General features: G+C 35.2%; 1 protein-coding gene across 9 annotated transcripts in view; it reads left to right on the top strand.

The window, feature by feature from the left end:
- BIRC6 (baculoviral IAP repeat containing 6) overlaps positions 1-27720 on the top strand; it is a 226587-nt gene that overhangs the window by 67031 nt on the left and 131836 nt on the right. For 4 of the 9 annotated variants that reach the window (XR_007150730.1, XM_047851564.1, XM_047851561.1 and 1 more), the window contains 16 exons: positions 1011-1189; positions 2186-2319; positions 3096-3257; positions 3355-3486; positions 4592-4689; positions 6093-6240; positions 7084-7217; positions 10452-10598; positions 20242-20429; positions 21215-21538; positions 21776-21875; positions 24246-24460; positions 24648-24856; positions 25299-25645; positions 26253-26472; positions 26955-27088. Coding sequence is in view for 8 of the 9 variants with exons in the window: in XM_047851564.1 (XP_047707520.1) it covers positions 1011-1189; positions 2186-2319; positions 3096-3257; positions 3355-3486; positions 4592-4689; positions 6093-6240; positions 7084-7217; positions 10452-10598; positions 20242-20429; positions 21215-21538; positions 21776-21875; positions 24246-24460; positions 24648-24856; positions 25299-25645; positions 26253-26472; positions 26955-27088 (2871 nt within the window). In the remaining variant the exon portion in view is untranslated. The remainder of the gene's footprint in view (positions 1-1010; positions 1190-2185; positions 2320-3095; positions 3258-3354; positions 3487-4591; positions 4690-6092; positions 6241-7083; positions 7218-10451; positions 10599-20241; positions 20430-21214; positions 21539-21775; positions 21876-24245; positions 24461-24647; positions 24857-25298; positions 25646-26252; positions 26473-26954; positions 27089-27720) is intronic. The other 5 variants (XM_047851565.1, XM_047851562.1, XM_047851566.1 and 2 more) reach the window with 4 other exon arrangements.

The raw sequence follows: 27720 nt of genomic DNA, 5'->3' as shown, positions 1-27720 counted from the left end.
TCAGTGGAAAACAACAAAGGTAGCTTTTGTAATTACAGAAGGATTTAATACCTGTGAGATAACAATAGGCTGATGGTTTACTGGTGAGTGTATTAATTTGAGGTTATTTTTGCAGTATATTTTACATATGGATTGTGTGGTATGATCTCAGTTTAGTTAAAAGGAAGCAAAATGTTGGGGCGCCTGGGTGGCACAGTCGGTTAAGCATCCGACTTCAGCCAGGTCACGATCTCGCGGTCCGTGAGTTCGAGCCCCGCGTCGGGCTCTGGGCTGATGGCTCAGAGCCTGGAGCCTGTTTCCGATTCTGTGTCTCCCTCTCTCTCTGCCCCTCCCCCATTCATGCTCTGTCTCTCTCTGTCCCAAAAATAAATTAAAAAAAAAAAAAAAAAAAAAGCAAAATGTAATGGTGAAAGTAACGACCAGTATTTATTGAGTGCTCTCTTTGTGCCATGCACAATTGTGTTTTAGGTACTTTTGAAGTAGGTACCCTTATTCCCATTTTACATTTGAAGGAACTGAACCACAGGAGATTATCGGGCACATGTCTAATAAATAACTGAGCCATTATTCAGACCCAGGTCGTGACGCCAAAGCCTGTGCTTTTTGTGCTCGTGTATATGTGCGTATGTCTGTGTGCGTGTGTGTGTAAGAGGACCGGATGCATTCACAGAATGATACCTTCCATTGTCGATCAGTGGTGCTCACTGAAAGGTAGTTTATCTTTGTGTTTTTCCCATAGTTGACAAAATGTTATTAAAATGTATCATTTCGCCAGGGAAAGATATGCAAAATGTTTGTAACATTTAGTCAGAATTTTCTGTCTTCTGTTGTTGGTATAGTCCCTGTGCTTTTTGTTATTTTGCTACCAACATATGAAGGTTATTCAGTGATTAGACTCAATAATTTGAAAATTTGTGGAATTAATTACATAACTTGCTCTGTTAAGGTGAAAAACAATTCGTTCTTTTGGTGATTTGGTTATTTTTCCCATTCTGTGTTGGCTCCTCTAGGTATGGCAGGAGGAAAATACCGTTCCTTTTTAATCCACGTCAAGGCAGTAAATGAAAGAGGAACCGATGAGATCTGTAATGGTGGTATACGCCCGGTAGTAAGACTTCCATCCTTAAAACACCAGAGTAACAAGGGTTATTCACTTGCTTCACTCTTGGCAAAAGTTGCAGCAGGCAAGGTATGAAGCTGTGCCATTTTGAACTACAGCAGTGCTATTATAGACATGGTGGACAAGATCTGACACACTCTTGAAGTAGTATGGCCCTTTATTGATTTTTCAATAGGCACTTTGTTTATAATTTTTCCTTGCAGTGACTGACTTTAAATATACAATTAAGAAGAATCTATTTTGAATTAACTGTAAGCAAGCGTTTATAAAGTATGCTCAGCAGACTAATTGTTAGCAGATATTTCCCTTTATAATTGTTTGAGACCATAATACCTCTTTATTTAGGTTTTAGAGTTTGTTTCTATGTCCTTTACTGGTAACTCACCACTTTTTTTTGGGTAAACATTTGGGAGGATGCAGGAAGAGAAGTTGGGGAGTAATGTTAGAGATAAATCCTAATTTCAAGGTTGATTTTCTACAACTAGCTGTGTACCATGCAGTCTCTTCATAATTGTCTAATCTTGGATTTTCCTGAACTCTGGAGATTTTTGTTTCTCTATCATCATTAATTCATAAGCAACAATAGCAATATCAGTAACACCAATCATCTTATATTTGTATAGGTCTTCCAATTTTTCAAGGACTTCTGTGTACTTTATCTGATTTAATCCTCAAAATAACTCTGAGGTAGGCAGAGCAGGTGCTATTATTATCTCCATTTTTCATATTGAAAGTGAGTGAACCTTGGAGATGGGGAGCTGTCATATTTCATATCGCTTCTAAGTGCTGTGGCTGGGACTTGGACTCAGGACTTTGGCTTTCTAATCTATAATCATTGGGTTATTGCCTTTAAAACAGCCACTTTGTTTTTTCCCCGTTATAAATACTGGGGGAAATTAGTCATTTACTGAATATGAGGGTAAAAGCTTTCATTTTAATTTGATATTTCTGTTTTGATAGTCATAATACAGTTATTTTCCTTTTTAAAAAAACGTTATTTAAATGGTAAATGCTTTTTTAGTTTCATTTGTTTGTTCATTGAGTTATTTGTTTTTGTATGTTTAGGAAAAATCATCTAACGTTAAGAATGAAAATTCAAGTAGCGCCCGGAAATCTGAGAACCTCCGGGGCTGTGACTTACTGCAAGAGGTCTCAGTCACCATTCGAAGATTTAAGAAAACTTCAATTTCTAAGGAAAGGTAACCTCATTTCCTTCTTCTGCTATTCTCTTGGTAATAAATGTACAAAGGATGAATTCTAATAAATGTTAACACACACACGTAAAATGGAAAAAAAAATTATTTTATGTTTATTTATGTGAGAGACAAAGTGTGAGCGGGGGACGGGCAGGGTGGGGGCAGAGAGACAGGGAGTCACGGAACCTGAAGCAGGCTCCAGGCTCTGAGCTGTTAGCACAGAGCCCGACATGGGGCTTGAACTCAGTAACCTCGAGTTCATGACTGAGCCAAAGTTGGACGCTTAACAAACTGAACCACCCAGGCACCCCACACATAAAATTTTTAAATCTTTTACTTGAAAATTTTTGTTTGGTCTCCATTTCACTTAAGTATTTGTAATCTCAATGAGGGTATGAATTATCTTTCTACTTCATTGGTTTATCCCAGGTATCTGTACAGTGCTTGGTATATACCAGGAATATAATATTTGTAGAATGAGGAAAGACATAAATATAATTTGAAGTTTTATTCACTCTTTGTCAGAATATAGTACATTATTGTAAACTTAATTTCTTTTAAAACTTTCTATAAACGAAGTATTGCTTATATGCTGTTTTGACCTTTTAATACCATAACCTTAAATTAATAGGTCAGCATTCCATTGTTAATATTTAATTTTCGAAAACATGTTTTAAATTGTGATATTCATGATTTCAAATAACCAACCAGGTTGTGGTAGGTTTAGTCATAACTGTTCTATTTTGGTTGTTAATGTGTTTATATCTTCTGTTTTTTAGAGTGCAACGATGTGCTATGTTACAGTTTTCAGAATTTCACGAGAAGCTTCTTAACACTCTTTGTAGAAAAGCAGATGATGGCCAAATCACAGAACATGCCCAGAGCCTTGTGTTGGATACCCTTTGTTGGTTAGCTGGAGTACATTCGAATGGACCTGGAAGGTTAATAATTAAGATTTTACTAACAACTGATGATAGCTATTTGGTGATTATGAGTAGAAGTTCAAGATGAGTCTAAACATCTGCTATTGTTTTGCAGCTCCAAAGAAGGAAATGAGAGCCTGCTTTCAAAAACACGAAAATGTCTTTCAGACATTGTGCGTGTATGCTTCTTTGAGGCGGGACGCAGCATAGCCCATAAGTGTGCCCGATTTCTAGCCTTGTGCATTAGGTTAGTGGTTTTTTAAGTTGAAAGTACACTTTGTAGGTGCAGCTATAGTTTGATAGGTGATGCTGTATCTGTAGTGTAATTTGATACTTGGTGAATGAATGTATAACAGAAGAATTTTCATAAGTTAAAAAAATCTCGAAAGTTGATGAGGGTTACTCAGTCTTTTTTTTTTTTTTTTTTAATATTTATTTATTTTTGAGAGCGAGAGCATGCCAGATGGCCTTATGTGAGGCTCAAACTCATGAACCAGAAGATCGTGACCTGAGGCAAAGTCAGATGCTTAACCAACTGAGCTACCTGGGCGCCCAAGATTCTTGGTTTTTTTTGTTGTTGTTGTTTGTTTGTTGTTTTTTTTTAAGTTTATTTACTTATTTTCAGAGAGAGAAAAAACCCGAACAGGGGAAGGGGAGGGGAGAGGCAGGGGAGGGGAGAAAATTCCAAGGTCAACGTGAGGCCCAATGTGGTGCTTGAACTCTGGAACAAACTCTGATATCATGATATGAGCTGAAATCAAGAGTTGGATGCTAAACCGACTGAACCACTCAGGTGCCCTGAGGATTATTGAGATTCTAAGAAAGAATTTTAGGTTTTTAGGGGGAAAATGTCGACTTGCCTAAGTCTTTTAATAAAAGAAGTCTACCGGGCTTCTTTACCTATTGGTAGCATTTTGGGAAGTTTTGTAAGGGGAACCTTTCCCCCACTTTTTATCTTCCCTGATTGTCGTTTGATTCTTCACCTGAGGCATTATTCCCTGTTACGTGACATTCTTACCAGGTTTATTTGTAACATTGTGTAGACCTTTCTTCTAGACCCTGAGACTTAAACCATCTAGGAAATGTTTAAAAACTGATAGTAATGCCTATGCCTGCTTGTTAATCCTTTTTGGTGAAGAGAATGGTTTAATGCAAAGGAAAACCGTGACAAAGACCTTCAGTATAATCAGTCCTTGTGTTCTTTCTGCATGTATATGGGGCTTTAAGGCAGATTTTTCTTGTAATCTGTATGAATACATTTTAAAATTTAGTTTTAGGTACTACAGCATGTTTAGGATTGAATTTAGACATTGGGTGATACATTTAAGTTTTTTTCTTCTAAATTTTTTCAGTAATGGCAAATGTGACCCGTGTCAACCAGGATTTGGATCTGTTCTGTTGAAGGCCTTACTTGAGAATATGTCATTTTTACCTGCAGCAGCAACTGGTGGTATGTGAAATTAGTTTACTCACAAATAACAGTAGTCATAGGAAATATCTCACAATATATTTGAGATTATGTAGTCAACATTTTCCCCTCAGTTAGCCCCTCTTTTTTCTCTAGCTTCTCTAAGGGTTGGCAGATTGTGAGAAGGTGGGCAGATACTCTGTTCAGTAATACTGGTTGGAAAAGTGGGAGAGTTAAATAAATAGCAAGTCGTCTCAATTCATACATTTTCTATACCTCATTCAAATTGTTGAGTTGTTTGGTTGTTCACAGACTATAGATCACATCTTCCCAAATTTGCTAAAATGCCAGCAGGTGCAGAGAGATGACCTAAGGAAAATGATCCGTGCGTGTATTGTGTGTGGTTGCTGGGACTTTGGCAAACTAGAAAAGGGGCCAGTAGGTTTTTAAAGCACCTGAAGACTATAAACATGCCATTCAAGAATGAATGTAGAAAAAGAAAAGAATGAATGTAGTTATCAAGTAGCACTTTATAAAGGAGTCCCCCTAAAATAGCACATATATAAAGCAATAAAAATTTTACAAGTATTTTCAATGTTTTGTGCCATTTTAGTTGCTATAAAGAGCTACTAATTTGCCCTTCTAAACCTAACATTATCTTTTTGTAGACATTTTTTACAGTCTTTTGTTTAATAATCAATTTATTCAACAAGTTGTCTCAATGAGATAAATATGTTTCACAAGGATTTGATCTTTGTGGTATTATAGAAAAAAACTGTTCAAAGTTAGTTGATAAGTGGTTATATTATCATTAATTTGGATAAAGTATTTATATTTTCCTTGAACATATTTTGGGTAAAACGGTTAACTTTATGTTCTACAGAGTAGGATGTTTTGGACTTGGTCGCTCACTTTAATAGTCTTTGCAGTTTAAAATTGTTTTTTTTTTGAGGATGGTCTTCAAGATAGGATGCTTAAATTCTGGGGTGTACTTAGATATCTCAAATTTTACAGAAGAGCCTTAGAATACACCATGATGATCATCTTTTGAGCTGTGTTGGTCTGTGTCTAACTGGCGGTATAGCATAACTATATTTACTTGCTAGGAGCTCATTACCATCCATTGTTTTTGAAAATTTTAGTATAAACCAAACAGTATTTCAGGGAGGATCGTTTGGAAGACTTTTCTGTACTTTTCCAGCTATTCTAAAATGTCCCTCAGAGTCATCTCAAGTTAGTGAAAACCTGAATGACTAGGTTGACTTGATAAACTTCTTAAAAAATGGGAGATTCCCTGTCACTGTCCTCTTAGAGTCCTCCAAAGAGGTGGTCCTTCTTTGTAAGTTGTTTCGTAAGGGGACTTACTGATAAATATGTAATATGATGTTCTCTTTGTTAGAGAAAAATGAGGAAAAGAAACATTGATTTGCTTTTATTGTTTTCAGGTTCTGTCTATTGGTATTTTGTCTTACTGAATTATGTTAAAGATGAAGATTTGGCTGGGTGCAGTACAGCTTGTGCATCTTTGCTTACTGCTGTGTCCAAACAGTTACAGGACAGGCTAACGCCAATGGAAGCTTTACTTCAGACAAGGTATTTTAATATACGTAGTGACTAATAATGGATCTTTCAGGATATGATACCCGCTTTGCACAGAATTGGTAAAATATATATTTGCCTGCAAAAATTTAATAAATGCTTTTCCTTTTTCTAAATATTAGTCTAAGGTTTTCTTTTCCTCTATTTTCTCTGAAATAATTCCTTTTAACAATTTTGAAAGTCCTGAAGATGAGTATTCAGAGGACCAATTGTATTAAAATACTTAAAAGTGGTGTTTCTTGTTAATTGAAGAAGCATAAGATAATTTCTCTACTGTCCAAACTTTGTGGTTGAAGTTATATAAATCGCTTACAGGCCTTAACTATTATTCTTCATCTGCTGGTTGATTTTTCTAAAAACTTCCAATATAATGAAACAAATAGCTAATGGTTAGATTTGAGTTCTTGCCTGATCTTCAGTATTTGAAGTATTTTTATTTAACATGATGATTTTTTAATCTTTTTAGAGGAGAAATCTTGATTTTGATCAGATTTTACTCAAAGCCTTTGTACTTTCTGCTGAGTCAATGTAATTAATGATGGAGTTGAGGGAAGGGTGCCTGATATGTCTTCCTTGCCTCAGTCTGCAGATGAAGATTCAATCTTGGTTCATTAGCTACCAGTTTATTGGAATCACATTTGTTGAGTCTCTGGCACCACATCTTCTGGAATATAGGTTTCCAGGGAACATAACTGAGATTCACTGAATTTAGTGGGTTAAATTTGGTTAGTGTTTCCTTTTGCCCTGTGTCAAACTGCTTTCAAATGGAAGTAAATAGGTAATTTGTTAATTAGATGGCCAACAGGAAAATTGTTAGGACATTATTTTATTTTTCAGATATGGATTATATAGCTCACCATTTGATCCAGTCCTCTTTGATTTGGAAATGAGCGGCTCTTCTTGTAAAAATGTGTACAACAGCAGCATTGGTGTCCAGTCAGATGAAATTGATTTATCAGATGTCCTTTCAGGTAGTAACATAAAGGAATTTCTGAATTTTATTTCTTCTATTTAAGCTATCATTGACTTAATAGATTGTAGTTACGACATTCTGTTTTTAAAAACTAAAATTCTTCAGAACTTAACATCTGTGAATCATGAAAATGCCTTTGTTTCTTAACTCCCCCCTTAGAAAAATTACTGAAGTTATTTTTGCAAGGGTTGTTTTGTTTGTTTTTTTGTGTTTCCTTGCATGTCAGTATGACTTTAATGCTCATAAGAGACTATTTAAAATTTGATTATTTGTTGTAGCCTTTCAGTTTTATTTGGTATGCCTTTGATGTCCCCAAAATTAAAGGATAGGTTCATATATCAAAAATAAAAATTAATGTATATTTATTATAATAAGTAAAGATGCAGAAAGAAAAATAATTTTCTGTATCTACTGGCATACTCAGATAAACTTTGTACAGTGTTACATGTATTCTTGTTTACATTTCTGAAAGAATGCTTTTAGGATTGAGTGTATAACACTGTATAACCTTTCCAAGTGCTATAATTTGGTGTTTATCTAGTTTTGTTAAATAAGGCAATGACTATTTTATTTTTTGTTTTCTTCCATTTGAACTTACTACAAGTTTTGCTAATAAACCACAATGTTAGAATTTTTGGTAAATATATTAAGATAATTACCACATTAAATAGAAGTAAATTTTGGGGTTAATTTCAGTTTCTTTTACTTTAAAAGATGAATTGCGAGAAAAAGCAAATGAGAAAAATCAAATACAGAAATGTAAATAATATGTGAAGTGCCTAAATTCCAACCTTTCCACCGTCTTAGATTACCTTTGTTAACAGGATGTTTAGCTGTGTAGACTTGTTTGCTACACGTGTTCATGAACATTTTTAATGAAAGAGATCATACTTACTGGTCTGTTACTTGCTTTTTAATGGCTTATGTTGCTGTGGATGTATGTGTTTTCCTCTGTTTGATGACTTAGGCTCTATTTTATGCTGCTCTATCTCTGTCCAAGTGACACATTAGTTTATGAGTGGAATTCAGAGGAACGGCTAGAACTAGATGTATAGGTGTCTTTCTGTATACCAGATTCAGAATGGAGAGAGTGTAAGGAGAAGACCATAAAGCTCAGGTCAAGCCAGGGAACAAATTCGCTAGAGTAGCACATTCCGTAAAGAAGACCCAGAAGAAGGGACTTAGAAATCATGACCTAAGTCTCCATATCATTGTCTCGTTATTTTATTCCTCGGTATTGGTCCATGTGCAGTATTTGTTTTCTCAGTTAATGGCATCACTGGCACAAATCAGAAATCTGAATGTCATCCTTGATACCTCTTTCTCAGCCTCCACAGTGAGGCTGTCAACAGTGAGGCTGTCTCTTTTTACACCATCATATATTTCAAATCTATTCTCTTACCCCCCGTGATCACATGATTACAGGAAAGCCAGTCATCTTGAATATGGACTACAATAATAGTGTTCTAACTGGTCTTTCTGCATTGCTCTTATCTAACCATCTCCCACGCACCTCCCATCTGGCAACTGTCAGTTTGTTCTCTGTAGTTCAAAGTCTGTTTCTTGGTTTGCCTCTCTATTTTATTCCCTATGATCGTTTCCTTTGTTTCTTTCTTAAACTCTACATATGAGTGGAAGTCATATGGTATTTGTCTTTCTGTAACTTACTTCGCTTAACATAATACTTTCTAGCTCCATTCATGTTGTTGCAGATAGCAAGATCTCATTCTTTTTTATGGCTGAGTAATATTCCTGTGTGTGTGTGTGTGTGTGTGTGTGCGTGTGTGTGTGTGTGTGTACACGTATGTATGTACATACCCCACATCTTCTTCCATTAATCAGTCGATGGACATTTGGCTCTTGTAGATCATCTGTTGTAAACATCGGGGTGCTGCATGTATCTCTCTGAATTAGTATTTTTGTATTCTTTGGGTAAATACCTACTACTGCAAATGCTGGGTTGTGGGGTAAGCACTTTTTTTTTTAATTGTATGATTAGTTGTTTAATGCCTACTAACCTATTAACACCAAATATGTGTTTCATGAGACTGAGGCCTGTCTTTTTTTTAATGCATTTCCTATGTCTTGTATTAAGTAAGCGCTCAATAAATACTTTTTTTTTTTTTTTAAATACATGTAAGGTCCTATGGTGTGCACCAGTGAAATGTTAGAGAACATGGTCATGACAATTTAGTCTTACATTTAATCCTTCAGATGTTATTAGCTTTTGTATCTCCCCATTCTTTCCATCTTTGGTTTCTGTTTAATTTTATCTGTTCAGGAATTCTGTTTAAAGCAGTACTAATTCCAGAAAATTTGGACAATACCAAAAATAACTCTTTTCCTCCATAACACATACACTGTTAATTCTTTTGTGTTCTTCCGTCTGGCCTTCTTGCTGTGGTTTTACTGTTCGTAGTTGTGATCATGTGAATTAATTTAATTTAATTTAATTTTTCAACTACATGTGCTAACTTAAACTACAGTTAACCCTTCAGCAACATGAGTTTGAAGTGTGTGGGTCCTCTTAATGCAGAACTGTTTTCGATAAATATAGTACTGTATAATACTGTAAATGTATTTTCACTTGTGATTTTCTCATTAACACTTTGTTTTCTCTAGTGTACTTTGGTGTAAGAATACAGTATATATTACATAAGACATGAAAAGTATATGTTAATCATCTCTTTATGTCACCTATAAGGCTTCTGGTCAACAGTAGGCTCTAAGTCGTCAAGTTTTGGAGGAGTCAGAAGTTAGATGTGGATTTCTGACTCTGCGCTGGGTTGGCACCCCCAACATTGTTCACCCTCAGCATTGTTCAGGGGTTTTTCTATGGTTATAAAGTAGTAGTCCTCATTCTAGAAAATTGATAATATATATGAAACATAAAGATTTATTTATAGATAAATTTGGATATTTTAGAATGTTTCTTTAGTTTTTATTTAGTGTCATATTTATACAGTTGACATCACAGAATGTATTCTGATTTTATGCATACTCAACAGATTGTGTAATAGCTAATATTAGTAGCTGTTTTATTATATTTTATTCATTTAAAATCTTGATCACTTGTTGCTGTTTCATATTAATTGAATGGCCCTGTATGAGGATTGTGTGTTTATACATCTTGTCTAATTAAAATTGTAGTAGCAGGTGTAATTTTCCATAGGACTGTTGCCTTTTTAAAATTTATTTACATATCATAAAACTTGTCTCTTTTCTGCAATAGGAAATGGAAAGGTCAGTAGTTGCACAGCTGCCGAAGGTAGTTTCACATCTCTCACTGGACTTCTAGAAGTTGAGCCCCTGCACTTTACTTGTGTGTCAACTAGTGATGGCACCAGAATAGAAAGGGATGATGCAAGTACGTTTACTGGTATATACCTTCTTTTATTATACTCTCTTTTTATTATGCATTTTATGCTGACATAAATACGAAGTGATATGTAAGTAATTAAATATCAGTTTATGTTATTTATAAGTTCCTTTGGTGTCATGTTAATAGAAACTTATTAATAGGAGGGAAAATTCTTAAGTATTTTTGTGTTCTTTTCTAAGTCAATTCATAGCACTTTTTTTCCTACCTTCTAGAACACGGTCTTAAATCCTTTTGTTTTTAGATTTGTGCAATTTTAGAAGCCTTTTAATTTGGAAAATATCAAACATAACAAAATTAAAGGGAAAATTAAAAGGGACTGCATTTCCTTTACCCAGCCTCAATACTCCTCAACTATTGACCAGTGTTATGTGCAGTTTTGGCATTGTAATGCTATTTCTTGCATTTAAAGTTCACAGTATGTTTGGTAATATCGTTGAGAAGGTTGAGAAGAGTGAAGAAGGAATACTGTTTTTCCAGCTAGTTTAAAGCACCTTCAGACATATGAACCAATATTTTAGTGTGTTGAATATGTGGTATTATTGATGTTTGTAATGAATAATCAGTGGGAACTCTGGTTTTTTTTTTTTTTTATAAACCTTCTTTTCTGTGCTTTTTTCTCACATTGTAAGTAAGATAAGTGTTTCTTTACAATTCTGTGTTGGCACAAATAAGTGAAATTTTTATAATTAAAAATGTTAGGGTTTTATCTTTATATTACAGTTACAGAAGAGCTTGAATATTGAATGAATTCTGTTGGTGGTTTTGTGTTTGTGGTTTTCTTTTTGTTTTCTTCAATAGATTAACAGAAAGGAAAAACAGTTTGAGAAGTCACAAAACCTTTTAAGAAGGGTTTTTAGAAGAAATTTATCAGGGCACCTAGGTGGCTTAGTCAGTTGAGTTTCTGACTTGGGCTTGGTTCATGATCCTGGGATTGTGGGCTTGAGCCCTGCATCGCACTCTGCACTGAGCATGGAGCCTGCCTGGGGTTCTTTCTCTTTCTCCCTCTGCCCCTCTCTCCAGCTCGCTCTCTCTCTCTCTCTCTCTCTCTCTCTCTCTCAAAAAAAAATAAATGTTTATGTGTGTATGTATATATATGTATATAAATTATCAATTCTTTGAGTACCTTTTTATTCAGAATCATTTTATATCTTCCGATTGTGGAAGTAATTACTAAGTGAAATCCTTTGCCTACGTAATTTACCTCAGAGTTTTTAATTAAAATCTTACATGGGATGCTAGAAGGATCAATTTTATTTGTGTTTGCTTTCTTGGATTGTTATAGTCATTTTGTAGAGACATACATTTACATTGGAATAGAAAAATGCTGTGACAAGAAATTGCACTTTCAGAGAACTCTTTTGTTATAAATCAGACTCTTTTGGAACTGTCTTGAAATTAAGGATCTAAAATGCATGTGTTTGAGTAAACTCAGTAATGCTTTCAGAAGGTATAAAATTTTGTAATAGATCACAGATTAGGTTTGAAGAAGAGAAGTATTCCTCACACTCCCTTTCATCTCCTACAAAGCAAGCAATGGAACCAGCTTTTTGTATTTTCAGAGATAGTATGAATCATATATGTATTTCACCCAGACTGAAACCATCACCAGCAAAGGGGTTTTTACTAAATGTTAGGGCAAAGTCTTTCTTTCTTTTTTTTTTTTTTTTTTAATTTTGTTTATTTATTTTGAGAGAGAGAGGGAGAGAGAGAATCCCAAGCAGGGTCCACTCTGTTAGGGCACACCCCAACTCAGGACTCAAGCCCACGAACCACGAGATCATGACCTGAGCTGAGATCGTCAGATGCTTAACCAACTGAGCCACCCAGGTGCAGTGCAAAGTCAGCTGTGATCATAAGGTGCTAAAAGGTGACTATAGTCTCTCAACTTCCTGTTTACTTTTTTCAAAACATACTAGCTATGAAATATAATGCTGTTATGAAAAAGTGCAGAAAACAATTGTATAACCCAACAATTTATGACAAAACAAACTGTCCCTGTGATCACCAAATCAAGAAATAATTTTCTAAGTTCCCTGGGTGGCTCAGTCAGTTAAGTGTCCGACTTTGGCTCAGGTCATAATCTCACAGTCCGTGAGTTCGAGCCCCACGTCAGGCTTTGTGCCGACAGCTCAGAGCTGAATCCTGCTTCAGATTCTGTGTGTCTCTCTCGCTGTGCCCCTCCCCTGCGTGCGCGCTCTCTCTCTCTCTCTCTCTCTCTCTCTCTCTCAGAAATAAAAACATACAAAAAATTAAAAAAAATTTTTTTCCAACACTCTGAAAAGTGTCTTCATGTTCCCTTCCACTTATTTCTCCCTTACTCTCTAAAAGGGAAACATTGTTCTAACTTTTAGAGTAATCTTTTCTTGGTGTTTCTTTCATTGTATAAACACTTAGTTACACATTTCTGAATGCTTGTTGGATAGGGTCTACATTTATAATATAAAATTACATTTATGTGTTTTTTTGGTCTGCCTTTGGTTCAATGTTATGATTGTTAAATTTATCTATATCAGTGCATTGTAGATACTTGGTTGTTTTTTATTGCTGTATGAGATTCTGTTGTCTAAATAAAAAAAATTATGTGCCCACTGTTGATAAGTGTACTATTGATTGATATTTGGGTTGTTCAATTATGGTGCTTTTAGTACTACTGAATATACTGTTTTCTTGGAAATGAATGTAGTAGTTGATTTATTGCTTCATGGGTTTTGCATATATTCAACTTTAGTAAGTAACATTAAAGAAATGCACTTCTTAATGTCCAAATATATGAGGATTTTCTAGTTATCTTGTTATTGATTTCTGTTTAAATTGCTATATGGTCAAAAATTACTCTGTCAGTCTTGCAGTCTGTGTTGGGAATTGTAGAGGATCAATTTTTATAAGTATTCCATAAATATGTGAAAATAATATTTACACTTGTTGGTAAATTGTGCTATGTCCATTCAGGTGGATTTGCTAAATGTGTTATTTGAATTGTGTCTTTATTGATTAATTCCTTGGTTTCTTTTAGTTCATAAGATCAATATGTTAAATTCTTGTCACTGTGCCTGTGGATATTTAATTTTGAGTTTCACCAATTTTTATTTTGTGTATTTTGAAGTTACCATACAAATTTAGAATGATTGTAATCTTTCTTGTGAATTGAATCTTTCATTATTAGGAATTATCTCTTTATCCCCGATAGCTATTTTTTCTAAAATTACTTTGTTTGAAATTTATATGCTTTGTATCAGCTTTCTTTTGGTTACTATTAATAGGATAGATATTTTTCCTTCCTTTTACTTTGAACTTTATTTTTCATAGGCAGCTTATAGTTGCTTTTTAAATTTTTTTTAAAATTTCTTTTTTTAACATTTATTTATTTTTTAGACAGAGAGAGAGCATGAACAGGGGAGGGTCAGAGAAAGAGGGAGACACAGAATCCTAAACAGGCTCCAGGCTCTAAGCTGTCAGCACAGAGCCCGATGCGGGGCTCGAACCCACAGACCACGAGATCATGATCTGAGCCGAAGTCGGACGCTTAACCGACTGAGCCACCCAGGCGCCCCTATAGTTGCTTTTTTTGGTTGTTGTTTGTTTAAATTTTTTTTTAACGTTTATTTATTTTTGGGACAGAGAGAGACAGAGCATGAACGGGGGAGGGGCAGAGAGAGAGGGAGACACAGAATCGGAAGCAGGTTCCAGGCTCCGAGCCATCAGCCCAGAGCCTGACTCGGGGCTCGAACTCACGGACCGCGAGATCGTGATCTGAGCTGAAGTTGGACGCCCAACCGACCGAGCCACCTGGCGCCCCCTATAGTTGCTTTTTTTAAATTGAGTCTGAGGGGCGCCTGGGTGGCGCAGTCGGTTAGGCGTCCGACTTCAGCTCAGGTCACGATCTCGCGGTCCGTGAGTTCGAGCCCCGAGTCAGGCTCTGGGCTGATGGCTCGGAGCCTGGAGCCTGCTTCCGATTCTGTGTCTCCCTCTCTCTCTGCCCCTCCCCCGTCCATGCTCTGTCTCTCTCTGTCCCAAAAAAAAAAAAAAAAAAAAAAGTTGAAAAAAAAAATTGAGTCTGATACTTTGTCTTTCAGTTGGAATATTTATTTGCATTTAATGTAATTACTGATGTATTTGTTTTTAAATCTTTTTTTTTTTTAATGTTTATTTATTTTTGAGAGAGCAGGGGAGGGACAGAGAGAGAGGGAGACACAGAATCCTGTATCTGTGGCACAGAGCCTGACCTGGGGCTTGAAGTCACAACCTGCAGGATCATGACCTGAGCCAAAGTTGGATGCTTAACTGACTGAGCTGCCCAGGCACCCCTAAATCTGCTGTTTTTAATGTACAGGTATTCTACTAGGTTTTCTCTTTTGCCAGTTAGATGTTTTCTCTTTCCTTTCATCTTATTCTGGGTGATTATATTTTGGGGGGCTATTTTTCTACTCTTTACTGTTTTTAGCAGTTATCCCAGTGGTCATAATATACATATACCCTTTATACATTCAGAAGTCCAATTACTGTTTGTACTATACAGTGCAGATATCTAGAACGTTTACCACCTTTCTGACTTGTATGAAGTTGTGCTTTTATACCTTAATTTTATGTGTATTTTAATTCCCAAATGAATTATTATGGTTTTTATATTCAGTATTCATTTGGATTTATCTCCTTCCATTTTAATCCCTCTTTTTTTCCTTTTTGTCATTTGAGCTGCAATCAAGTAAGATTTTCTTTGTTTGAAAAGTATTTTGTAACATCTGTTTTTATTCTTGTCCGGCCGTGGTGAATAAACTTAGTTTTGAAGGAGGAAATTTTAAAATTTTAAAAAATATTTAGGTAAATAAACCGCATAGCCATTATCCACGTTCCAGTATTATTAATGGTTTTCACATTTCCTTTATCTCTGCTATTTTTTCTTTGCTGAAGTACTTCAAAACAAATCCTAGACACTATATCATTATTCCTTTCATATATATATATATATATATATATATGAAAAGTACCTTAAATAGCTTAAACAGTGTGCAAATGCTATGTAATGACTGATGCAACATATCCATTTTTATCATAATCATAGAAACTATAATTTGTCCTGATCAATTTTTATCATAACCAACTAAATTAGCGTAATCACTTTCATGGTACAGTTTGTTTCCTATACTTAATTAAATTTGTCTGAATATTTGAATAATAAATTTTACATTTGGTTGATTAGATCCAGAGATGTTCTCTTCATTCTTGAAGTATATTTTGACATGTTACAGAATTCTAAGTTTTTAATTTCTGTTAGTGATTTAAAGATAATTTCTTGTCATTTCCACTGTGTCAGTCTTATTATTCCTTTTTTAAGGTCGCTGTCAGCTCTCAAGCTGTTTTTAAGATTCATTCATATTCTTTCCCTGTCCACTGCCCCCCCCTCCCCCCCTCCCCCAAGCATTTTTCTTTGATGGTCCTATAGATGGTTTCATTTGTACTTAACCCTGATTAGGATTCATAGGCATTCCTGAATCCTTACTTGATAACTTCCATCAGCTTTAGAAAGATCTCAGCCATTAACTGTACACACAGTGCTTCTGCCTTGTTTTCTGTATTCTCTTTTTGTGTTTCCAGTTTCATGTGTTAGACCTTACCAGTATAAATGATGTAATTCTCAGTTTTTTAAATCTCTCCTTTTACTGTGGCTATTTGCTTCTAATTCATCTTAGTTTACTAATTCTCATTCTCTATTATTAATGGGAAAAATCTACCCTTCCTCCACTCTGCTGTGGTGTTGTGTCTGTTAAAAATCATGTCTGCTGTGGTGTAGGTCCGTTTTTGTCCACTGGTCAATTTTTCTAGCCTTATGCCAATACCTAATTGTCTTAATTATTGTAACTTTATATTAAGTCTTGAAATCTGGTAGTATACACTCATCAGTTTTGTTTTTCTTTCTTTTTTGGTAGATTTAAAAAATTTGTATAAAGTTTGTTGTGCAGTCATCATCACTTTTTAATTCCAGAATATTTCCATTACTCCACAAAGAGGTTCTGTAGTCATGAGCAGTCACTCTTCATCGCCTTTCCCCTCCATCGCCTGGCAGTCAGTAATCTATGTTGTGTCTCTATGGATTTGCCCATCCCATACATTTCTCATAAATGTAGAATCATATAGTTTGTGGCCCTTTTGTCTGGCTTTTTTCACTTAGCATAATGTTTTCATGTTTCACCCACTTAGCATGTCTCCGTACACCATTCCTTTTTATGACTGAATAGTATTCCAGTGTATGGATATGCTACTTTTAAAACAATTTGGATATACCTCATTTTGCTTATCTACTCAGAAGTTAATGGACATTTGAGTTGTTACTTCTTTTTTGGCTGTTAAGAAAAATGCTGCTATGCAGCATATTTGTGTACATTTTTATGTTTTCAGTTTTCTTGAGTATATACTTAGTGAAATTTTCCATTTTTCTTCTTAAACATATGTTTAACATAAAAGTTAAAAAATTTTTTTAATGTTTTTGGATTTATTTTTGAGAGGGAGAGAGAGAGAGTGCGCGTAAGTGCACATGCCCACAAGCAGGGGAGGGGCAGACTGAACGAGAGGGAGACAAAGAATACTAAGCAGTCTCCAAGCTGTCAGTGCAGAGCCCAACGCAGGTTTCATACTCAAAAAACCAAACCGTGAGATCATGACCTGTACCGAAGCTGGATGCTTAACCGACTGATCCACCCAGGCGCCCCTAAAGATAGGTTTTCTTAAAGATTCTTGGTCTTTGTTTCTATTTCCCCCCCAGCTTTATTGAAATATAACTGACATAACAACACTCAGCAAGTTTAAGGTGTATAATGTATTGATTTGATACATTTATATATTGTAGAATGATTACCACTATAGCATTAGCTAATATGTCTGCCCGTCACTTAATTACCATTTCTTTTTCTGTGGTGGGAACATGTAAGATCTATTCTTAGCAACTTTCAACTACCCATAGTAAAAGGAAAGATTAAAAAACCGAATTCTGTCATTTATACTGATGAGGTGTAACACATGAAATTGTAAATGCAGAATTTAAAACTATACAGCATTATTATATTATTAATTATATACAGCATTATTATCATCATGCTGTATTTATTTCCATTTAAAGTTTAGAATGAGCTTTTCAGATTATACACCGAAGAGCTTATTATTTTTTTTTATTTGGAATTTGAATATAAATCAGTTTGGGAGAATTGACATCTTAATATTAAGCCTTTTACTTCATTAACATGATATATCTAGTGTATTTAGGTCTTCAGTTGCTCTGGGAGATATTTTTAGTTTTCAGTGTTGACGTTTAGCACATCTTTTTCAGATTTATCCTTAGCTGTTTGATTTTTTTACGCTAGTATAAGTGATATTTTTCTTAATTTTATTTCCCTTTTTTTGGTTGCTAGTGCATAAAAATATAATTGATTTTTGTATATTAATCTCATGTGACACTGCTATATTAGCTTATTATTTCTAATAGTTTGTAGATTCTTAAAGACTTTTTATATACACAATCATGTCATCCAGTTTTTTGGGTTTTTTTTTTTTGGTTTTTTTTTTTTTTTTTTTGGTGCAAAAAGGTGATTTTATTAAAGCATGGAGACAGGACCTGTGGGCAGGAAGAGCTGCCTCATGTCATCTGTTAATAAGAATTTTACTTCGTTGTTTTTCTAATAATTTTATCTTTTACTACTTTTTCTTGCTCTTTTGTGCTTTCTAGAACTTCCTGCGTGATACTGAATAGAAATGGTGGTCATAGTCATTTTTATTTTCTTTTGATCTCTACTTATATATGGTTTTTGAGGCCCTTTGTATAAAAATAGAAAAGGATATTGCTCAATCAAAAAATCAAAAGATTTAAAAAATTTGTAGTTGCAGGATGACTTATTTCTTTTGGATTGCTGATGTGTCTCTTGTGTTTCTGGTTACTTAATTCATTTTCCCACAAGTAGTATTTGAGCATTGGATTTTAAAGTCAGCAAAGGGCTCAACTCCACGTGGTTAATATTGACTGTAATTACCCAAAAAGTACAAGTACAATAGCAGTGCTTCAGTAAATCCAATAATTTTCCTCCAGAGTTGGAATTAATAGCTGTTTCTTTGGTGGAACATTAGATGAAGCAAATGGATTTCATTTTGGGGCACATAGCTTATATGAGTTTTGATTGCTCTTTCTTTGACCAGGCTTGTAGAGTTGGATTCTTGGAAGTTAAATGAAGTATAGTATGGCTATTCTGTAATAAGTGTGTGTGTGTGTGTGTTTAAGTTGAAGACACTTTTAATTGTGAAAGGCTATGCACAGTTTGTTATTACTATCTTGTGGATTACAGCTAATTTTTTTAAATAGTTTTTTTTTTTTTTTTTTTTAAATCCTAGCACAGTGTAGCATTGTTAGATGTTAAGATAGCCTGTCACATACCTGGGTTCTCCCCGACCCTTTCAGGTATTAGCAAATTACTTCCCTCAACTTTAGATTCATTACCTATAAAATGGGTAAGAGTCGTACCTACCAATGTGTCATTGCAAAGACAGAATGAGTTGATGTAAGTAAGCTCCATGCTTGGCACTGTGGTTCCCCATTGGCTTTGTTTTCACACAGTCCTTGGTTCCAACCCTAGTTTTACCACTATCAGCTCTGCAGGTCACACTTCTTTGTCATCAGTTAAAAAACAGAGTTATAGTGTCTGCTTCTCAAAGTTGTTTACCTGTTGAATACAGTAATTGATTAAAACAGTGTCACATGGTAATGCACACTAAAATTTGCTACTGTTGTAGTGGTTATCTTTCCCTAATGTAACTATATTTTGTGCTGACCTATTTCATTATGTTGTGAAATTAAGCTTTTATCTTAGCTTTTCCTAAAATGTTTTCCACAAATATTGTTAAATATTTAATGAGGAGTTATTTTTTATAATGTATACTTGAGTAACATTGAAAAGGAAAGTCAAAGAAATTGTTCAACTTACGGGATTTCGTAGAGCCATTAATGATAATCTTCATGTGTAAGCTGGTGTGCCAAACTTGCTTGACATAAGTCGAATCAGAGATGTTTCTCTCCATATTAGTGTTCTGGGGAGAATATGGTAGGAAACATTGCTTTTACATATTCTATGTGGGCCAGATTGTCTAGACTATGCTTTAAAATGAAGAAATAAGTATCATCAGATTTTTTAAATGATGTAATTAAAGGTTTTTTTGAACTTTTTGCAGGAGGAAGGAGGTACTGCTACAGGAAAACTTAGTAAAGCAAATTTTAGTTTATTCGTTAAGCTCAAATTGTATAATAGGATTACTCTCATTTTGTGTTTTTATTTTAGCCATATTAAATGAAATTTCTTACATGCTGAAAATATTTTTAAGTTCAAAGGTATACCAAGTTGTTTTTTGTTTTTTTTTTTGTTTGTTTGTTTTGTTTTGTTTTTGATTTGGAAATAGGTCCTGGATCCCTTAAACTCAAATACTGTTATTATCAATGAGTATGCTTTTATGATTAAGATTTTGATCATTAAGACTTCTTTTTTATACTCTATAGCTTACTGTCTTTTAAAATGAAACTCTAGTTTTAATGTCAAAATAGTATACTTGGAACATGTTTCTGCATGAACCTTTTCCTCATCCCTTTTCTCTCCCCCTTGTCTTACACCAGTGAGTTCCTTCGGGGTTACTCCTGCAGTAGGTGGACTGTCATCGGGGACAGTTGGGGAAGCTTCGACAGCCCTGAGTTCAGCAGCCCAGGTAGCTTTGCAGTCTCTCTCTCATGCAATGGCTTCAGCCGAGCAACAGCTGCAGGTGCTGCAAGAGAAACAGCAGCAGCTTTTGAAGCTTCAGCAACAGGTTGGAGACTCTTTGGCTCTTTGTTCATGCTGTCTCTAAACTTCAAAAGCTGAAAAAAGTACTGTAAAAATGCCCATTATTTTCATAAAGGAAAGTAGGTTGACCGATCTGAGCTAATCATTTTCTGCAAAAATTGAGGTAATGTCTTTGTGATATATCTAAGTGTTTAAAAATTATGTAAGTAAATTTCGTTTGACAAATATCTGATGGAATATAATTGATATGGGAGGGCAGGCTTTTAGTAAAATTCGTTGTAACTCTGTTTAAACACTCTCGGTCAAACGTTATGGTTACCAGTTACTATTTTTACAGATTGACTAACCTAAAATATTTTAAAGATGATTTGCAGTCATGTGGATTAAAATTTAGTAATAATGACAGTTGCTTGGGAGTTTTTATTGTTCTCTAAATGCATCCCATGTGGTTCCAGGTGACAAATTGTATCAGGTTAGGCAACACGAGAGTCCGCCTCCTCCTGTTAATATTTCGTTCTGAGTAGACCTGTGTTTCCTTATTTACATGCACTTGTTCTTCTTTCTTTCCACCTTTGCTTTGTGGAAGTCCAAGTTTCCGAAACACAAGGAAGTTTACATCAAATATTTAATGAAGTTCGTATAGGGAAGAAATGCTCAATTCATGTGGAGTCCATTTTTATTTAATTTCATTTTTATTTAACTAGGATCTAGTTAATCATGTTTATCTTCATAAAATATTCCTGTGTAGTGTTCCCTACAGTTCAGGTAGGCAGGATCAGTCTACATTTGTTGCCTTTACTTCTTTTACAGAAAGCAAAGCTGGAAGCCAAGTTACATCAGACAACAGCTGCAGCGGCTGCCGCAGCATCAGCAGCATCAGCAGTAGGTCCTGTTCACAACTCTGTGCCTTCCAACCCGGTGGCAGCCCCCGGATTCTTCATCCATCCATCTGATGTTATTCCACCCACTCCAAAAACAACACCACTTTTTATGACTCCACCACTCACCCCACCCAATGAAGCAGTTTCCGTTGTGATTAATGCCGAACTTGCACAGCTTTTCCCAGGCTCAGTTATTGATCCCCCAACAGTCAATCTTGCTGCACATAACAAAAATTCCAACAAGTCCAGAATGGTAAATTCTTATATTTTAAATAGGTGTTCGCTTAGACATTTAAAAATATTATGATGTATACGCTAGCTTGAGAAGGCAAAATTTTATTATGCCAACTTGATACATCAAATTAGGTTGTTTTCTAAAATATTACAGAATATACATCAGGAGATGAGACTTGTTAATTTGATATACAGTTACTAGTTTGTATAGAGCAAGAGTAATATCAATATAGAGTTCTACTTTTTTCTCTTCTAGAATCCACTTGGTTCTGGTCTAGCTCTTGCAATTTCTCATGCTTCACATTTTCTTCAACCTCCACCTCACCAGTCCATTATTATAGAGCGAATGCATTCAGGTAATCTTTGACTTTCTTAAGATATTTTTGTTGCCTATTCTGCTAGCCCTTTGAATCTTAATATTCTGTAGTTTGATTTTCCTTTGCAAGTGAGTCACATCTGTTCCCAGGTAAGTACATTTTACCAGGAGTAGGCACTACATAAGGCTCCAGCTGTGCATTCACCACGTTGGGTGGCAGAGTGCTACTGGGTAGGTTGACTAGTTCTGTCCAGACTGTGGATTTCACCTGCACATGGGTCTTGCCTGTTGAACTCTGATGGACATGACCATCTACCTCCATTGTAGCTGCTCGATTATCATTACACTGGAAGTTACGCTTAAATATTCTTAAGACCAGCATCCTGATGTTGGAATCATTTCTAGAAAATAGCAGATAGACATACTGCTGATTTTAGTAACTAAGTAAAATTAATAACACTTCATGGTCTCTTGATAATTCAAATTCTGCCTAAGTTTGTGACATACTTACATGCTAGCAACCCATGACTGGAATAGATGCTTTCAACTAGAATATGTTTACTAATAAACCACAGGTGATTTTAACCTTATCATCCTACCAAACTACTAGTTCTGGGCTTGTGCTGCAGCAGAATTCAGTAGAAACCCACAGTGTGTTTTATAGTAGAAAGTAATATGTGTATAATGCATACTGTGGCACTTTCTATCATATGAATAGTTTGCTTTATTGCATTGCGATGTTTCTTCTTTGGAAGAGAGAGTTTTTTTAAAAATGTAAAGTAAAATTCTTTTTTTTTGTTTTTAAATAATTTTCAAGTTTATTTCTTTGTTATTGAGAGAGAGCGAGAGAGAACACAAGCTGGGGTGGGGCAGAGAGAGAGGGAGATACAGAACCCAACGCAGGGGTCGAACTCAGCAGCTGTGAGATCATGACTTGAGCTAAAGTCCAACACTTAAGTGACTGAGCCACCAGCCGCCCCTAAGGTAAAATTCTTAATGGTGTTTTTTGCTCAACTAATCCTTCATTGGTATCAACATTAGCATTTGTAACATTTAGAGTGTGATTTGTTGTGGAGTCTTATGGATTGTGAGCAGTTTTTTACACTGCAGTTTCGTTGTTTTTTTTTTTTCTTTTTTTATCATTGGAATTGACTGTAGGACATAGAAGAATTATGTTCTTTGTTATTTAATAGTTTTTCTGTCTAGGGAAGTATTGGTAACTACCTTGTTTGCTTTTAAACTACTAGCTCCATTGAAAACTAGTTGTAGAAGTTCAGTTGATTCCTTCACTGTAAAATGTAGCTGGTAAAGTTATTAGGTGCTCCTCACCCCAACCTGGTAAAGAAGAAAAAGAACTATATGATTAACAATGCTGTCTACTGTTTCACTAATTGGGCTTATTCTGAAATGTATATGAGCTGAGATATGCAAATCTGTTCTTTCTTCCATTCCTCTGTGATCATTTTTGCCTTTCATTAATGTGCACATCTCAACTGTGCTGCATGCAATTCTAGTGTTTACACGAAGAGGCATCCTGCCTGTTTAGTGTGGTCCTTGAGAATAAGCCATATGCTTTGCCTGGAACTGAGCTGAAGAGACAGTGATGTGCCACTACCTGGGCAAAAAACAGTGTTTGAGATAAGCTGTATTTGTCTTCTTTGGAGGACCTTCCTAAGGGATTTTTTATAGTGGCGGTGCTGACTGCATGTGATTTCTACCTTGTACTTTTACTTTACGTTGTAACCACAATGTAGGATCTAACTCCATAAGAAGTTAAACAAGGCTTGAGAAAACTAAAGTAATAACAGTTTGGTATCATTAGTGAGTCTAGGTGGGAAAGTTTTAAAAAGTGACCAAATGATTGAAAAAAGAGCAGATAGATAACTTTTAAGAGTTCATCTATCTACTGTTTTTGATGATACAGTTTTTCTACTCTGATGTTTTAAATTAAGCTTCGGGGCACTATGTGGCTCAGTCGGTAAGGCATCCGACTTTGGCTGAGGTCATGATCTCGCGGTTTTTGGGTTCACCTCCTGCTTTGGGCTCTGTGCTGACAGCACGTAGCCTGGAACCTGCTTCAGGTTCTGTGTCTCCCTCTCTTTCTGCCCCTCCCCCGCTTGCACTCTTGTCTCTCTCAAAAATAAATAAACATTAAAAAATTTTAAATTAAGCTTATATGCACAGTTGATTGTCACAGTAACAAACTTGTGTATTTTTTACTTCAGTCTTATCTAGCATGGATTGAAGTTTCAGAAAATTTTCAAAGGCTACTTCCTCTTTCTACTTATTTGTTTGTAGTTTAATAAGTTGATTTGGGATTTTAAGATGAGTGTTCCCAACTGTTTTTGAATGTATCTTTTGGTTAATTGAAACAATGGTATTTTTTGTCACCTGTTGCTCTCTCTGATAGGAGCAAGGAGATTTGTGACCTTGGATTTTGGCAGACCAATACTATTGACAGATGTATTGATTCCCACTTGTGGAGACTTGGCCTCCTTGTCAATTGACATTTGGACTTTAGGAGAAGAGGTGGATGGGAGGCGACTGGTAGTGGCAACTGACATAAGCACCCATTCACTAATTCTGCATGACTTGATACCACCTCCTGTGTGCAGATTCATGAAGGTAAAAGACTTCAAGACAGTGAATTGATAGGCTTTCCATGTTTCTGACAGGTTATGAAAGATACTTAGACATATAGTTAAAAAGTATAACTATCTTTTTAAATCCATTGCTCAGAATTTTATTTTTTTGCAGATGGAGTGTATGTATACTTATGTTTTGATTTGTTTTGTTTTTTATTTCATTTCAGATCACTGTCATTGGACGTTATGGAAGTACAAATGCCAGAGCCAAAATCCCATTAGGATTTTACTATGGTCATACGTATATCTTGCCTTGGGAGAGTGAACTGAAGTTAATGCATGATCCTTTAAGGGGAGAGGGTGAATCTGCAAACCAACCGGAAATTGACCAGCATTTAGCAATGATGGTTGCTCTACAGGAAGATATACAGTGCAGGTTATTAGAAAATTGCGGTCTATTTTAATCTTATTGAAACCTTTTGTATTGTATGTCTTGCATATATTTTTCAAGAAATGTCTTTTCCTAGATGTATAGAAAAGAACAATAGGACAGGGCACCTGGCTTAAGTCAGAAGAGCATGCAACTCTTGATCTTGGGGTTGTGAGTTCAAACCCCACTTTGGGTACAGAGATTACTAAAAAAAAAAATGTGAACTTAAAAAAAACAAAAAAAGAACAAAAGGAAGTAGGAAAAGAATGTTACAGTAATATTTGATAAATTAAAATATTGTGATTAAATAACTGGCTTTATTTAGTACTTAACGACTGATGAATTCTTTTTAATGGTTGTAGAGATTTAATTTTCAGTGTACATTTATACATATATACCAGAGAGAACATTACAGGAATTATTTTGTACATTTTTTTTTTATTTACAGGTATAACTTAGCTTGTCATCGACTGGAAACTCTTTTGCAAAGTATCGATCTTCCTCCTCTCAACAGTGCTAACAATGCACAGTACTTTCTGCGAAAACCAGACAAGGCAGTTGAGGAAGACAGTAGAGTTTTTTCTGCCTATCAAGATTGTATTCAGCTACAGCTTCAGCTGAATTTGGCTCATAATGCAGTGCAGAGGCTCAAAGTAGCTCTAGGTACAAGTCGGAAAGTGTTAAGTGAAACATCAGATCCAAAAGATTTGATTCAGACGTCTTCCACAGAGCAGTTACGTACCATCATCAGATATTTATTGGACACTTTGCTCAGTCTTCTTCACTCTTCCAATGGTTTGTATTTGGCTTAAGTTATTTAAATGTTAGAAATGTGTTTGATGTGATTTTGTTGCATGTTTTGTTGTGTTAATATTTCCTGAGTGTTGCTCATTTTGATGTCCTTTCTAAAGTGACTATGAAATGTGTTTAGGTTAACTCGTTTTTTCCTCCATATTTTTACTTGTTTTTGTTTTAAACGGATTTTCGATAATTTTCTTGAGGTTTTGCTGTTGATGTGGCACATCATTTTGTTATTGGCAAAACAAATATTGTTATTGTGAAAACTGTTACTAAATTGCTACCCTAATATACTGTCATTTTCTAATAACAGGAGCTATTTTTGACCATTACACGTGCACTCACAAACACACGTACTCAGCTAACTGATACACCCAACTCCACACATAAGAAATACAGTTGATTGAACTGCTAGATTTTCTCCTCCCCAAGTGTTTAACAATTAAATTCTTCATACGAAGAATAAAGAAATGAATAGCAAAATAAATAAAATACAATTGTGTACTGAATCCTGGTAAAGAAGAAAGTGTATTTAGGTATGCTGATACCGATACTACAGCATACACTTAAATAGGAAATTTTATTGTTTTCTGTTTTGTAATAGGACACTCTGTTCCTGCAGTTTTGCAGAGCACATTTCATGCCCAGGCCTGTGAAGAGCTTTTTAAACACTTGTGCATCAGTGGAACACCAAAGATACGATTGCATACTGGTCTTCTACTTGTTCAGCTCTGTGGTGGTGAAAGATGGTGGGGTCAGTTTCTTTCTAATGTTCTTCAGGAACTGTACAATTCAGAGCAGCTTCTCATCTTCCCACAAGATAGGTAGGTCAGAAGATACTGGAGTTGTTCGTTATTAGTAATTTCTAATTCTCACAGTCATTGCTCAGATTTTGAAATCCTACATATGTGGATCCTGAATGGGGAAATGAAACATTTCTTTCCAGGGTTTGGGGAATGCCTAGCAAAACGCATATTGAAAATTACACATGATATAACCAGACTACCTTCTGTAGTTTTGTAATTGAATCTGTGGAGTTTATAGGTCTCTGTTTACAAGTATTTCCTAACAGATTATGTTACTTTATGTGTTAAACGCATTTTCTGGGGACTTTGATAAAGTTCTCTTCTTGATTTCTTATTTAGTTAAAAAATACAACCTGTAGTTTGAAAAGAGCCAATTTTAACATCATAGCTTGAGATATAAATCATGCTGAGAACTACATATCCTATTGTTTGTTAAATTTCAATGTAAATTATTTTTTTAATGAGCAAATTGATTCATACTTAGTATATCTTTTTTTTAGGGTATTCATGTTGCTCTCCTGCATTGGTCAAAGATCACTTAGCAATAGTGGAGTATTAGAAAGCTTACTTAATCTGTTGGATAATTTATTGTCACCTCTTCAGCCGCAGTTACCCATGCATAGGAGGACAGAAGGTATTATTTCAAGTGGTCATCTTTTGTAAAAACATAAGATTCCTGTTACTACTGCTTTCATAAAATGGCTACTGTGAAGTACCTATTTTAATATTCGTCGTGGCACATTTTGTTAATATTTCTATGACATAGACTTTTTAGAATGTAGACTTTCATGTGATTGACTGCCATGTGGTTATTGCTTTAAAAATCTATTACCTTTTCATTATTTGAATTTTGAATTTGAGAACTATTATGTTTTTCCTATTTACTGTCATAACTAAGATCAAACTCTAATTTTAATGTTCATTTTTGAGAGAGAAAGGTAAAGAGAGAGAGAGAGAGAAAGCACCTGAGCAGGGCCGAGGGGCAGAGAGAGAAGGAGACACAGGCTCCAGACCCTGAGCTGTCAGCACAGAGCCCAACGCAGGGCTCGAACGAATTGTGAGATCATGATCTGAGCTGAAGTTGGATGCTTAACTGACTGAGTCACCAGGCACCCTTCAAACTCTCTTATTTAAGTCTCTCTTAATTTAAGGCACAGTTGCTGTTCTGGTCATCGTATTTCATTTGAGCAACAAAATTGTTATTGGAACAAAAACTTGAGAATGTAGTTCAAAAAACTTTATGAAGGCAAAATTGAGAGATTTTTT

Source organism: Prionailurus viverrinus, chromosome A3 (assembly GCF_022837055.1).
Source record: "Prionailurus viverrinus isolate Anna chromosome A3, UM_Priviv_1.0, whole genome shotgun sequence".
NCBI classification, from domain to species: domain Eukaryota; kingdom Metazoa; phylum Chordata; class Mammalia; order Carnivora; family Felidae; genus Prionailurus; species Prionailurus viverrinus.
The sequence above is the reverse complement of the archived record's forward strand: the minus strand, read 5'-3'. Positions and strand labels throughout refer to the sequence as shown.